Raw genomic sequence first — 15596 nt, 5'->3', positions numbered from 1 at the left:
TTAACATAATTTTCTTTTTTACCATGTTTAGCATATATTGAATTACTTGCCATCTAGAGGAGGGGGTGGGAAGAAGAGGGAAAAATTGGAACACAAGGTTTTGAAAGGGTTAATGTTGGAAAAACTATCCATGCATACGTTTTGAAAATAAAAAGCTTTAATTAAAAAAAAAAAAAAAAAGGAAGGAAGGAAGGAAGGAATACTATCAGGGTGTAGAGAAAGGAGATTTTAATTTGTGTTTAATTTGTGAAGACTAACAAGTAAAATCAAAGGGCAATGCTTACTTAGTAATTATTTTTTCATTTCAAGTTTGATAATGCAAATACAAAAGACATTGGGTTTTGGGCCATCCTGACACCGGACCATAACTTGCTAATATAACACCATAAATCAGTAACTCTGGTGATTATCTACATACATAAATAGACAAATCAATATAATTTTCTACATTAAATTTTAAGAAAAGGGAAAAATTTCCAAATATTTTTGATGTTTTAAAATTGCATATTTAACAGACATTAAAGCTTCACAAATGCTAAAAACAAAGATTTCGAAACAAATTTAGGAAAACCCTTTTTATTTTAAATTCTTGGTCTAACTTGAAAATAAGAAGAAAAGTTCCTTTTGGTCCCTGTTTATCTTAAGGGTGCTGCCTTAAAAATTTCATAATTCCAGTGGGGTGAGCCTAACAATTTTTGCTCTTTTATCACTTGGAGATATGTTGCACCATGACTTATCTAACTTTATATATACCTGTTGGCTAGCTCTGTATACTACATACATTAAACACACAATAAAGCTGAATAAATATTTGAGTAACATAAATGTCTTTATCTCAATGACTAGGAATCCAGGTGTTCATTCCAAGCCGCGCAATTATATAGGTACCAATATTTTCAATTCCTGTGGTTTAACTCCCCTTAAATAAATCACCCCTGAAATAAATATTCTTACCCTAGAGAAAAATGTTAGCATGCTGAAAATTCTTTGGCAATAGCTTCACCATCAGGTTCCTTTGGAAGCATGCAAAACTGAATGAAAAGATTCAAGGATTTAGAGTAATTTTTATCGGTCTTCACTGACTCCCATCTTTCAGTTAAAAAAAAAAAAAAAAGTCCAGTAAGTATTTAATATATCCCAAGAGAATAGGTGTAATGAACCTTTTTTCTGCCAAGGATGATTGGGTATATAACTTCATTCACAGGCCATACAAAATTATCGACTTAAAAAACTCAAGCAGTGGGAGGTTGTTGCACTTAGCTTTCAGCTCATCATTGTCACACTGCCTTAGAAGAGCCAGACCAAATGATTACATGGCCCTTCTATGGCCCACAGTCTGGATGTTTCCCACTAAGCATCACTTTTATTACCAAGCTGCTAGATAAGAGTCAAATGGATGCTGGGATTCAGGAAGATCTGAGTTCAAATCTGACCTGAGATACTTTTTAGTTGTGGGTACCTATTATTAATCACTATTTGCTTCAGTTTCCTCATTGTAAAAACAGGGATAATAATAGCACCTACCATTCAGGGTCATTGTGAACAAATGAGAAAATAATTATAAAGTGAATATTACCTGACATATAGTAAGTAAAATATAAATATTAACTTTCTTTCTCATCATTACTTTATAAGTATGAAATCTAAGAGGTAGTATGGCATATTAAAAAAGAATACTTGATATGAAGCTGGAGGGTTACTCCTTGAAATGATGGAGTTGAATCAAGACAACCTATAAGGCACCATCCCAAGAAGAGAGCTATGATCCTATGATTACATATTAAAGCGCTCCCTTGAGAACTGGGGTTAAGAGCATATGGTCTGTAAGCCCCTTGAGTCCTTTCAATGGGGCCCATGAAGTCAAAACCATTTTTGTAATAGCTAAAAGGTGTAATTTGCCTTTTAAAATACTCCTGGTCTTTTCCCACTACTTATTTGTGTGAGGTCAAGATTTTCTCTCAATAATTCAACCAAAACAATCGCAACAAATTAAATGCAGAAACAGATGATGATTCAGCTGTTTTTCTATTAAGTTGGACATTAACAAACTTTAAAAAATTATTTATTTTAACCTCAAATGTGGCAACTATCAATAAATATAATGACCTATATTAACCAAATCTCTTTGGGGTCTTCAATAATGGTTAAGAATATAAAGAGGTCCTTAAAACAAAAAGTTTGAGAAAGTAGAATTATTAGAATAGTGAGTTTTTAGGTTTTTAGGTCTCTGTCACTAATAAAACACCATGACTTCTAGCAAATCACAACTGCTTTTATCTCAGTTACCTTACATATAAAATGAAGGGTTTGAAGGAGAGAATTTCTAAATTTTCTTGTAGTTGTAGTAAAACTGATTTTTCGAAACCTGGTCAAATACTAAATGATTTAAAAATATAATACTTAAATGCACTATCACTGCCTGAGCTCTATATAATCACGGAACCCATTTAATGAATCCATTAGTAATATGAATACATCCCTAATTCACCTTTTATGTAAAGTTCATATTTTTCCAATATAGAACACACCTGTACTCACTTGGCACTCTCTTCCCCCCTTGGCACTATTTCTTTCCAGGAAGGTTAGTTTAGCAGTTTTGCATCCTTGGCTTCATTAAAATTTACTTCTCTACAGGGATAAAGGAAGGAATTTCTGAAAATTCTCACCAAAAAGTAAGGAAAAAAATTTTAACAAAATTCCCTCCTCCCTCTTTCCCAACAATCATCTTTCATGAATAGCGGAAGGAATGGAAAAATGCATTATCACAAAGTTCTAGAAGAGAGGTCTCAAATTCCTTTTAAGATCGGCAAAGAAAATTAATGTTCTAGACTTTGCTGTACTAAATATATTTTTCTACTGTATGTTAACTTTAAATATAAAATAACTGCAATCAAAATCTTTATTTCAAGTTTTTATAGAAAGAAAATACTCTCAAAGTAAATTTTAAAGTCAGTTAGATGTAGCATGTAGTGAAAACAACCTCAACAGTTGATGTTCAAAAAATCTTGATGACGAGATAAAAATGCAAAAAGAAAACATTACACAAACTGCTCTGTGAATTATTTTTCCTAATATTAGGAGAGTACACTTTAACAAGTCTGCACTAAACTAAATAATATACTTAAATTTCTGTTTCTGAAACTATTTGAGAATATCCAAATTGAAAAATTACTGTGGATTTTATTACTCATTATATTTAAGTCACATGAATTGGTTTAGCACTTAGATCTCTAAAAAATCAATAGGAAAAAACACTGTTTCCAAATTCTCTAAGAATTTAACTTTAAAAATCCAGTTCAATTCAATAATTCTTCATTCAGTGGCAGGTGTTAGAGGATACAAAGATAAAATTAATTAAGTCTCTACCACAAGGAATTTACAGTCTTCTGAAGAGAATCAGTATTTAGTCAGAAAGTACTACAGGAAGGGCTAACAGCTAAGGGGGTAATCAGAGCAAGGCCTTCAACTATGAATAGAATGAGAGAATCCAAGTGGTAGAGGGGAAAAGGGAAGTCTATTTCACACAGAGAGGCAAGAAATGGAATGTTATAAATGGCAAACAAGTACCTAGTCTGGCTGAAATATTGAGTATTTTCAAAAGAAGAAAACAAGATAAAACTGGAAACAGAGTTTGGAGACAGACCATAAAAATAAAGGAATTCGTATCTGATGTTAAAAGCAATGAGGAAGGAATGCTTTCGAATTCATAGTTTGTTTCACAGTTTGATGTTAAAGTAGCTAAAATGTCCATAACCCTTGACTTATACAGATCCCATTTTGAAGTGTATAACTCAAGAGATCATCTGGGGGGAAAAAAAAAAAGACTATATACACCAAAATATTTATAACAACACTTTTTGGGGTAGCAAAGAGCTGGAAACAATTCAGATGCTCACTTACTGGGGAATGGCTAAACTTTTAAATAAGCATGTAATGGAATATTTATTACTGAGTGGTAAGAAACAATAAATATGATGAATACAAGAAACATGGAAAAACTTGCACATAATGTTGCAAAGTAAAATAATAGCTTCTTGGGAAAGATAATGAATTCAGTTTTTGACATGTGGAGTTTAAGATGTATACAGCATCTTAGTTTCAAGATGTCCAATGTGCATTTGGAGATGTTAGGTTAGAGGTTAAGTGACTATTATGTGCTTGCTATGTATGTGCCAAGTATTATGTTAAGGAAACAAATAAGACAATTCCAGTACTCAAGGAGTTTGCGTTCTAATATGAAAAAACATATAGAGAGTATAAGTAGCCCAAAAATGTTTTGAAGGTCAGTGGGATATTAGATTACTTACTGTTGTGGGGAGGGAGAGGTAAAGGCAGGAGGTAAAAAATTTAGAATACAAAGTTTTATACAAATGAATGTTGAAAAACATCTTTACATGTATTTGAAAAAATAAAATATTATTTGAGAAAGTCAGTGGATATAATGATTAGAGGTATCTACAAATTTCTTTCTATTATACTGTATTACTAGGTACTCAAAGTTGTTAAAAATGGGATTCCATCATTTGTGGATATGTAAAATAATGAAGACTTTGAAATGGATGATTATGTAATGCTTATTTGCATAGCATATGGAACAAAAATTGAAATATCTATGAAACAAAAATTGAATTCTTTTAAGTGGCACCATTTCCAAACAGAACATTTTCTAATGAAAAATTAGTTATTAGTAAACGTATTCTGCTTTTGTTCACATCAAAACTACCTAGGGATTAGCAATAGTAGAGCAATATTTCCTTATTATCCACTCACTTCTTAACCCCTTGCAAGCTGGCTTCTGTTTCTACCATTCAACTAAAACCATTCTCTATAAGACCATATATTATTCTCACAATCTTTCTCTTTTCTCCCTGACTTTATCTTCCATGTCACTTAAATATTTGACATTAGGAGACAATCCTGTGCATCCAGATGTCATCAATGCTCTGAGCTTCGTGATATTGTCTTCTTGTGGGTCTTACTCCTACTTCTCTGACCTCTTCTTTTCCTTTTCTGAAGGCTAAACTTCACAAAGCTCCTTAAACAAGAATTCTTCCTAAGGTTCTGTCTAGAATATTAAGCTGGATCAAACATGATGAAATTTAATAATGGCAAATTTTAAATTCTTAGTTGCTATTATTCTGTTGCTCCAGTCATGTCCAACCCTTAATGACCCCATTTGGAATTTTCTTGGCAAAGATCAATAGCTTGTACCATGCTGGATTCACTGCGGTCTATTTGGGAATGGGAGAGAGAGAGAGAGCATGTGGTCCCAAGCCTGTGTTTGGTTTACATTCTTTGTCTCCAGTATTCTGACACCAAGTGTCAAATGTGGTACTTTTCTTTACCTATGATATTAATTCTTGATCGTTTTCTTGATGGTGGTTGAAATCTTTTCAGTTGATTGAAATTTGCATATTGTTTTCCTCCAGATGCCCAATAGTTATATGTTTAAAAGCCACTGGACCACTTGAGTACATAAGTGCCACTGTTATATTAAATCTGTATATTAAGTTCTGTAAGCCTAACAGTGAGACTTGGAGTGCTTTTTGCGGATGATTCTGATTGTTGAGTATTTACATGGCTTACCATTTCCTTCTCCAGCAAATCTATTTTATCAAGCAATTAGATGATAAGTGATTTGCTTAAGTAATAGTTAGGAAGTGTCAACTGGATTTGAATTCAAGTCTTCTTGACTCTAGGTCCAGTGCTCTAACCACTGAGCCACTAGTTGGCTTCGATGGGTCATCATAAGTTATTCTGAACTATGTCTTGTCACTGACTCAAGGTGACCTTAGAGAAGAGAGTGACGCTAATGACTTTGCACAGCTCTGTCTCACTCACCTTCCTGATGTCACTGGTCCTCTTTAAGAACAAAGAGCAAACAACAAGTTGCCTCCATGTGTAACTTCTTACACAGGGTTAAATTTCACAAAGTACAAAATGGGGAAATTGGAATAGCTTGGACAATAACTCATCTGAAAACACCAGGACTTTAGTAGAATAGAAGTTTAATAGAGGTCAACAGTGTGATTATGGCAGCAAAAAAAAGTAACTATAATGGGAGCCTACATGAAGAGACTAAAAATTGAGGAAATAAAAGAATCCATTGTCCTCTGCCCAGTTCAGATCACATCTGGACTATAGTGTATATTTCTAAAAAAGTCACCCTGGCGGGCAGCAGATGATGCAGTGGATAGAGCACCAGACCTGAAGTTAGGAGGATCTGAGTTCAAATTTGGTCTCAGACACTTAATACTTCCTAGCTGTGTGATCCTGAGCAAATCAATTAAGCCTAATTGTCTCAGCTAAAAAAATAAATAAATAAAAAATAATGAAGTCACCTTGGCTTTGTAATCACTACTTCCTTTAAAAGAAATCCATATTTTATTGTTCTTTTTTGTATTTACATCACAATGATTTCCCATCCACCTCCTTGCACATAGACCCTTCCCTCCTGACAAAGAACTATGACAATATGGCTGTTAACAAGATTTGTCCCATTGTCATTAGCTTTCCATGGCAGCCATGACTTATATTTGAACTTTCTTGATTCTAATTTTACCGAACTACATCACTTTTTTGTATTCACTTTTCATTACTTGTCCCCCTGCATCTGTCTAATAGACCTTCAAAAAACAAAACAAAACCTAAGTTGGTTAATGAGTTAGTTTCTCCAAAATAATCGTCTCTCTTCCTCCTTATTAGCACTGTTTCAATTCAGAATTTCATTCTTGGAAGCTTCTTACTATGACCATTCTAATGGACATCTTATTCCATAAATTCTATTTCTATCTTTTTTCCAAACAGTTTGTAATCTATTCTCCCCAAATATATAGGGTGTCTATCAGACTGTTTCTTTCTTCCTTTTCTCCATTCTGCAATCTAGGATGGAATAGTCATTTCTCCCTAGGTTCTCATGATCACGACATCATCAACCAATTCCGTCTACAATAGGCATTTTTTTTTTCTGTTATGTCCAAAGAACAAAACTAGAACCAATGAGAAGATGGATGCCACAAAGTGATAAATTTCAGTTCATTATAAGGTCTTCTGAAAATGGAATGTGTTACCTTATAAAATAATAAGCCCTTCATCAGATGTAAAGGGGGATATTGAAAAGAGATAAACTGAATATATCCAGAAATAGTTGAGATAATTTCTAAAGTCCTTTTTATTCTGGGTTCTATTTAGGAGTTTACACATGATAGCTTTGATTTTTCTCATTAACTTAAAAAGGTAAGCTCATTGCTGAGAGCTAATAGATTGATGGAAGGGGAGGAGGATATAATTTAGGTGCTGTAGAAATGATTCTTGCTATAGTCAATACAGAAAATGCACTAGAAATCAAATAGATGAATTTGAAAATTTCCTTGTTTTTTGCCTTAACTTCTTTTTTTTTCATTGGCTGAGGCAATTGGGATGACTTGCCCAGGGTCACACAGGTAGGAAGTGTTAAGTGTCTGAGACCAGATTTGAACTCAGGTCCTCCTGACTTCAGGGCTAGTGCTTTATCCACTGCACCATTTTAGCTGCCCCTGCCTTAACATTTTAAAGCAATATACTGCTTATCACTACACTAAATGGAAGTAAAAGAAATAATAGTGATAATAACACCACCCATTTATATTAACACCTAAATGTTGCTCTTAAAAAATACTTAGCCAGGGGAAAAGCTCACATTTTTAAGTGAATTTGTAAAACTATATGAATTTGACTTATCTATACTACACTTCTTATATGTTACTCTAGATTACAGCATTAAGAGGTTGAAAGATAATTGCAATAAAACCTGAATGTGAGCTCTAGTTTAGTAAATACACAGTACATAGTAAGCATACAAGAGAATATACGAAATACTATGTACTGGATCAGAGAAGTTAACTAGAGTAACAGAAAATGGCTAAGAGTATGGTAGCTGACTTCATATCATGTTGAAAAAAATAATTTAATCATGCTTATTTTCAAGATAATTTTCCATTCATAAATCTACTGAAATGCTTCTTAAATTTGGTTATATTCTGCATATCTTAATCTCACATGTTTTCTATCAACTATTTATAAAATCTTGTAATAAGTCAGTCAACAAACATTCAGGAAGACTACTTTGTGCTCTATTGTGCTAAGGCTGAGGAGACAAAGACAAAAAAACCCGGACGCTGTTCTCAAGAAAGTCCCAGTGCAACGAAGGAGACAACATGCAAAATAACTGTGTTCAAACAAGATATAGGCAGAATAAAATGGGTGTGATTTCCAATACTAAAATTAAGGTTTGGGAAAAGTTTCTTGCAGAAGACTTCACTTCTGTAACTCTTTTTCAAGGTTCTATGAGTGCCCAACTTTACAAAATAAAATTATTTTTGTAGTTACATTACCTAAACTTTGTTTTTGTCCTCTCATATAACAATTTTTATTAGGGAAAAGGAAAAAAAAAAACCCCAGCAAAACAACTGATACATCAAAACTTGTTTTAATAGTACTTCTTGGGAGCCAGGTTCAGGGTCTGTAATTTGGAAACACTGTTTCAATCCGCTAATGCTCTCTGTTCTTTCCATTTACACTGTTGCCCCATACTTCTAATTATCTATGTTAAGTTGCATAAATGCATATTTAGCAGAGTCCTAAAAAACAAACTTTTGCAATACTTTCTTAGCTATAAATACTTAGTTGATAAAATAAGTTAATCTTTCTAATAAATTCACATATGGAAAAAGTGTGTATTTTCTTTACTGAAATTCAATTCTCATATCTTTCTTTTATTAAAGTCAGAATTGTACATAATGTTCTGTTTTAGATAACAAAATCATGCTTCCCATCTATTTATTATACCTATTATTTCTTACAAATTACAAATTAACAATAACACTAAGGAACTTTTCCAGATTTATAATGGATAATGTGCAAAGTTCAATTTTTTGCAGTTTATCACTGTACCCTTTCTCAAGATGAAGAGCACCAGTTCCATCTTTTGTTGAATCAGTGCTCAGCGTCACTCTTGTTTTTAAGTACTATAAACTTACCATTTCTCTTGGCATACAACCTGCAAACATATAACTATTTGACTGTACTCTTCCTTTCTTCTTATTACTTAGAAAAATGTTAGTATATGACCCAGGCCAAGGACATTACACTGAAGAATAAATGCTACTTAAATACTGTCCCATTTAGAGTAAATTTTTCTCCCTATCCTTTGATTCTTATCTTTAAGTCAATTTTCCACCCTTTGACACAAGATTTATTCAAAATCCATGGTAACTTGGTTTGAATTCTAGAATAATGCAAGAATAATAGAATAGATAAAAGAATATAAAATAATAGGAGGCAATCTAAGGAAAGATACTGATTTATCTGTCTCTAAACTACTTTAGTCTTAATAACCTACATTGTTACTTGGATCTTTTATATTTTATCACTTATTGTTTACTATTATCAACTACCTTATAGTTTAGTAAAAGATTTTAAGCTAAAGGACAATGCCTAATATATCTTATTCTGCTGAGCACAAAAGAACAGTTATTTAACTTAAACATTACAAAACATTAAAAATCTACATCTTAAATTAAGTATACAAATAACTTATGAGTGGTTTTTTTTCTAAGAAAACCAGAATCTACCAATCCTGAACATAGAACATTACCAAGATCTTTCTGTGGTAGCTTTTCCCCGTCCTCTTTCTATGTTTTCCTTCCTTTAGAAGTATTCTCAATTCTATACTGTTCCAAGTATTTAGATGCTAAACTATTGGCCCTAACTACCTTCAAAGCAGGAATCCAGTTTCTCTTTTAGTAAAGATCTAGAAGAACAGGAGGGCAGTTAGCACAAATGGATCTGTATCTCAGCACTACCACTAATGACCCTGGGAAAGTTGTCTTCTCTATTAGGCCTCAGTTTCCTCTACTATGCTCCTTCAATCACTCTGCAATTTCAAAGAGATACAATTCTTAATTTTCCATTGTTGTTTTCTGGGAAGAACACCATTCACAACATCATGCATCCATCTCTAACACTGAGACTCACTAAAAGTCTGTTACCCACAGCTTCCTTCCTTCTGGCCAATGAGGAAGGGCAGAATGTGGGAAAGGGAGGCAAGAACATGTGGAGTTTGGCACATAGCACCTTCCAACCCCATACTATCCAGGCATTCACATTTACTGGCAGCACCAGTGACAGATAGAGGCTGTGCTAAGAACCCTACACACTACTCAACTAAGGAAATCCTTTGAGTTCCATATCATTTTTAGTCCACTAAAAAAAAAAATAATAAAATAAAATAAAATAAATTTTAAAAATTAAAAAAAAAAAAAAAAAAACCTTACAAGGAAGGAGAGAAGGAAGATCTCTATATTCACATACCCTATAGTTCACTTACACCAATATCCAAAAGTTATCAGGAATTCAGCTAGATACATGCTCATATTCCTTGCCTTTCTTCCCTTTTAAAGAATATCCATCCTCAATCTGCCCTGGGAATTATACCAAATTCTGGAATGAATTTAAGCATTTTAAGTTCATAGAATCATGAAATTTAAATGAAGATTAAGAAAACAGGGAGTGGAACATATGACAAAATATTTTTAAAGGACTGAAATATGCTATCAATAATTTTCATTTGGAACTCTGTTTACTTACCTAAGTAATGTTGTGGATGAAATGGCATAGGCTTACTAGTCGCTGAATAATATCCAACTGCTCTCTTAAATCGAGTAACTTTATCATCTGTTCTAGACTGAAATAGAAATAAAAAACAAAATCTTCTTAAAACCATTATGCCTCTAATCAATTACATTAAAAAAAATTAAAACCCTCTTGGACTTCTAAATTTTTTTTTTTTTTAATGTTAGCTTAGAAGTTTAAAAATATTCTAAATTACTTAAGAAAAAGCAAAAGGTATTTAGGAAAAACACTATTTAGCACTATTTTAAAAGTAATTATAAGACTGAGAAAAGAGGTGTTGTATTAGTTCTATTATCAACTTGTACAACCACTTAAATCTTTGAGGTATTTCCTCCCTATCTTCCTATTTGATACTTGAGACTGAATACAAGTAACATCAATGGGAATATGTGCCCAAGTGTTTGAAATTCGGGTAAAAGTGAAGTAGAATCTCTTATGTTACTAAAATTCAGTATTTTGGTGCCAATTTACTTCAATTCTTACTTTTTTGGGGGGTGGGGGATGTGGAAATATAAATGCCAAATTTACACAAGCCTAACTGGACAGATACACAATAGTAGCCCTCTTCAACTGATTCCAGAGCTTTCCTATGTGGATTACATGTTAAGGTTCTATAAAGTGATTTTCTCATATGCTTAGTGTATGCTGGAAAAGACAGTAGATTTATAGAGCATGGGTTAAAACCATGATTCTGCCATTTATTACTTATTTGTCTTTACCAATATATACCTATCTCTATTTTTTCCTCTCTCTTCTTTTCCTTCCCTTCCCGCCCCCCATAATATGGCAAGACTACTCAAGAACTGAACCAAATAGCTCATTCCAGTTAGACAATCAAAAGGTAGCAGATGCCTCAGGTAAACCACATTCAAGCTATTTTACCTGTGAATGCTGAAAAACATCTTTAGCTATGGCATCCAAATCAGTGGTATCCTGAATATTACGAACGTAGTCAGCAACAGCTTTGATCACTACATCACAAGGTGGTAAAACTAGCTGGTGAGCCCGTACCTAGGAAAATAAACAGGTATGTAAACAAACGGGTCAAAGAATACTTAACTGTGATCTAAATTAATAACTAAGGGTCTGATGACTTATTAATACTATGAGTTACATTTTAAGATCCCTACAGGCACCACCACCCATAGTTGTGATTCTACCTAAAAGCTCTTAGCACTGAGATTATTTCAAACCCTACATTACTGCTAAATAAAGCTTATAATGGTTCATCTTATCTCAGACATACATCCAATACTATTGGATACACCACTAAACTTTAGGGGCCATTTGATTTTTGTATTGGTGAAATCCCACTATCATGAATTTCATATCCAAATGTTGTTCTCAGAAATTACATTTCTAGTCTACAAGTACTAGAGAGTAAACAACAACAAACAAATAAACAAACAAAAAAAACCACCACCTAGTGCCTTGCTTCTTTTTAGTTGAAAATGTCCTAAAATCAGTACAAATAAAAGTGAAAGGAATTACACAAACACCTTTACATTCTTGTTCATAATTTTCTTCCTATTATTTATAGCTAGATCAAAAGGCACTAAATATCAACCCCTTGAGGGCATCCCAGCAGGGAAGAAAAGGCAGCCAATTACGGTACTTTCTAGTGCTAAATCTGAAACTAACTAGGAATGTGACCTAGACAAGTCAATTAATCTTTCTAGGCCTTAGTGTCTTTAATTGATAAAAGCAAAACCCTTTCAGGGCTAAGATACTATATGGCTATTCATGATTAGAATTTTTCTGAAATATTGTATGTGCACACTTTTGGTCTAACTTTCCAATACACCCAAGGATTACAAAAAGCCATAATTTTTTTTAAAATAGATAATGGTGATTATATCTGTATTTATTTATCCCCTTTCTCCCAAAAGATACAGATGCCAGTAAACATAGAAATTTGTGAAATTAATTTAAAAAAAAAAAGCAAACTAAAACTAACCAAAGTCAAACTATAGATGCAGTTATTTCTTTATGTCTTTTCTTCTATAAAATTAGATTTCTGAAAATAAAAGAATTGTTCTTCCCCTGGAAACTATATTCCCCTCATTTAAAAAACTTGTTTGCTTCCATAAAATTGGATAGCCTATAATCATAGTTATATGCCACCAATTTTTAAAAATGCATACAGTTGATAACCATAACACTCCTATTTAAATATTTAAGATTATATATTATGGTTAATCTGTCAAACAAATTATTTCAATTTTCCAAAAAAATTATGAAATTGTAAGGCATAGCTTGTTCATTTCACATTTCACCTACTCCTCATCTATAAAAGGTCCATAATCAGTTTTTAGAATAAAAATTTCTGGAGTCTAATAATCCTATGTAAGCTGCTTTGGTACCTTCTGATTTCTTAATACATGGCTGTCAATTCTTCCCCATGGAAATAAGAATTTCTAATTTAAATGAATTTACGTTCACTTCATTTCTGTGGATGGTAAAACATGACCAATCTAGTCACCATCATTTCTTCAAAATCTTAAGATTAGGAATAACTTATCCCTCACCTACATCTTCTCCAAATTGGATTATCCAAGTAGTTTTGCTTTTGCTCAGAGAGAGCAATAAGGATTACAGATCAAATAGAACAAATAAAATGACTCAGAGCTCAAAAAAAATTTTTTTTAATTGAAAGGTCTTAAAACTTTAAGCTGTAACTATCAGTATAACTTGCTACATAAAGAACAATACATCCAGATACTTGTGCAATAAGAGGGAAAGAGCTAAATACTATGAATTATCTATTTCTTTACCCAAGATATTTCTTCCTGAAATTTTTCTGTCTTCTCCATTTTTTCAAATATTTCATTCTTTCTAATCAATTAGAATTAAATTAGAAACTCCTACACTACTTAAGAAAAAGTAAGTATTTCAAGAGACTTTAGAACCTCAATATATTTTATAAAAATAATTAAAGGGTAACAGTTATTATTTTTAAACTTTATGAGGTATGCCTGTAAAAATTTAGCACATAAATCTGAATCCCAAATATATAAAATCACATAACATTAGAATATTCATGGCTTTTAATTCAGCAAATATGTATTAAGTCCTACTATGTAAACAAAAAAACCTAAGCAGTCCTTGACCTAAAAAAGCTTATATTCTCCAGGTTTAAAATGCTTGTCATTCAGTTTGAAAAACTACAAATATACAGGCTAAATTCAAATGGTATCAGATTTCAAGAAACTAAGAATGTTAAAAAACAAAATTATGGCTCACAGGGCTAACCAGCCTCCTAAAATGCATTTGTGAGAGTGATCATTTATGCCTTTCAGTGTGACCTGTTACTGAATAAGTTATTACTGTAGCCACAAATTGGCCAACTTCTGAGTTTATCAAATTCATTCTCTGTCACCAAAACACATGCTTTGGAATTTCATGACAGAACATCCACTTTCAGAAAACACAATTGTAGCTGGAAAAATAAAAAAGTTATCCAATCTATAGCAAATCAAAATTGGAATTTTAAAGAAATAAAGAAAAAGAAATTTTATCAAACTGGCATACTTTCAAGAAGGTGCCCTCCCAACACAAACACACGTGTGTATACACACACACACACACACACACACACACACACACACACACACACACACACACTCTACTTCCCTAAATCTTCCCTTTTCTCAGCTCTTGACTTATAGAGGGAGAACATATGAACTGCTGAAGAGGGGTCTCAAGTGTTTGATATAGGAAGTGAGAAGGCTTGGAATTGATCTGAAAGTTGACTGACTTCCTTGGCAAGGCTGACAAGGATTTCTAAAACACAGGAGTGAACAAAGTTGAGTAGTAACATTATTATTATTTGTTGTTGTCAAACATAACAAAAGAAAGTGAAAAGGTTTCCTTTCTTAACTACCACAGAACTTAAGACACTAGATAAGGCAATATTCTAAAAACATCAAAAATCAGATATAAAATATATTTTCTACTTATAAGAGATCATAGAATTTAGAGTTTGAGATTATTTAGGAAAATCCCTTCAATTTACAGCTCAACAAACTGGGGGCTCAGAGAAGAATTAGGTGACTTGAGCCAGGTAAAGAATGTCAATTAGTTAAGTGTTCCAGCTAGGTCTCTTGATTCCAATAGTATTTCCAGTTTATCCCATAGAAATACAATTTATATTAGATATCACTTTTTTTTTTAGGTTAATTCAAGATGTTACTACAGGTCATCGACCAAAATTTAAAAATATCCTTATAATTATGAACTTCTAGCAGGAACGATCTGTTTTATTTTTCTTTTTGTCTCTCCAGCATTTAATACAATATTTAGACATAGCAGATGCTCAACAAATGTTTGTTGATTTGACTTTTCTCCTTGTAATACTACTATTCATTCTGTAGGGAAATTATTTAAATTAATAATATTGATTTATGATCAATAATAATCTTCTTAAAACCTAGTTAGATTTCCAAAAACTAGCTAAGCTATAGCAATATAAAACTAGAATATTTTTCACTTTTCAAAGAATAGTATATCTCTCACATTACAAAATACTATCCTTTAGCAAAAAATATAAAGTTAGTGTACTTACTTTTAAAAAACATATACACTTCCTTTGGATATTAAAAAAAAAAATTGTTCTGAAATATCAATTCCTTATAATAATCATCTTTAGAAGGCAATTTAAACAGTCTCATCTTCATCTAAATCAAATTCTAAGCAGTTGCAGGATTCTAGCAAGGCTTTCTAAAGATCTAAATAAATCAACTAACTTTGTTGTCATATATATCTATATCTATATCTATCTACTTCCCCTCCGCCCTGAGGCTGGGGTTAAGTGACTTCCCAGGGTCACACAGCTAGGAAGTATTAGGTGTCTGAAAAAATATATATATATATGTGTGTGTGTGTGTGTGTGTGTGTGTGTGTGTGTGTGTGTGTGTGTGTGTGTG

The 15596-nt window shown here is 32.6% G+C and overlaps 1 protein-coding gene across 5 annotated transcripts in view; it reads right to left on the bottom strand.

The window, feature by feature from the left end:
- FAM120A (family with sequence similarity 120 member A) overlaps positions 1 to 15596 on the bottom strand; it is a 143626-nt gene that overhangs the window by 74850 nt on the left and 53180 nt on the right. For all 5 annotated transcript variants that reach the window (XM_074283655.1, XM_074283651.1, XM_074283653.1 and 2 more), the window contains 2 exons: positions 11554 to 11682; positions 10627 to 10723 (listed from right to left, as the gene is read on the bottom strand). In XM_074283655.1, the coding sequence (XP_074139756.1) occupies positions 10627 to 10723; positions 11554 to 11682 (226 nt within the window). The remainder of the gene's footprint in view (positions 1 to 10626; positions 10724 to 11553; positions 11683 to 15596) is intronic.

The sequence above is a fragment of the Sminthopsis crassicaudata genome, chromosome 1 (assembly GCF_048593235.1).
Source record: "Sminthopsis crassicaudata isolate SCR6 chromosome 1, ASM4859323v1, whole genome shotgun sequence".
Classification (NCBI taxonomy): domain Eukaryota; kingdom Metazoa; phylum Chordata; class Mammalia; order Dasyuromorphia; family Dasyuridae; genus Sminthopsis; species Sminthopsis crassicaudata.
Note: the sequence above shows the minus strand (reverse complement) of the source record. Positions and strands in the feature narration are given on the sequence as shown.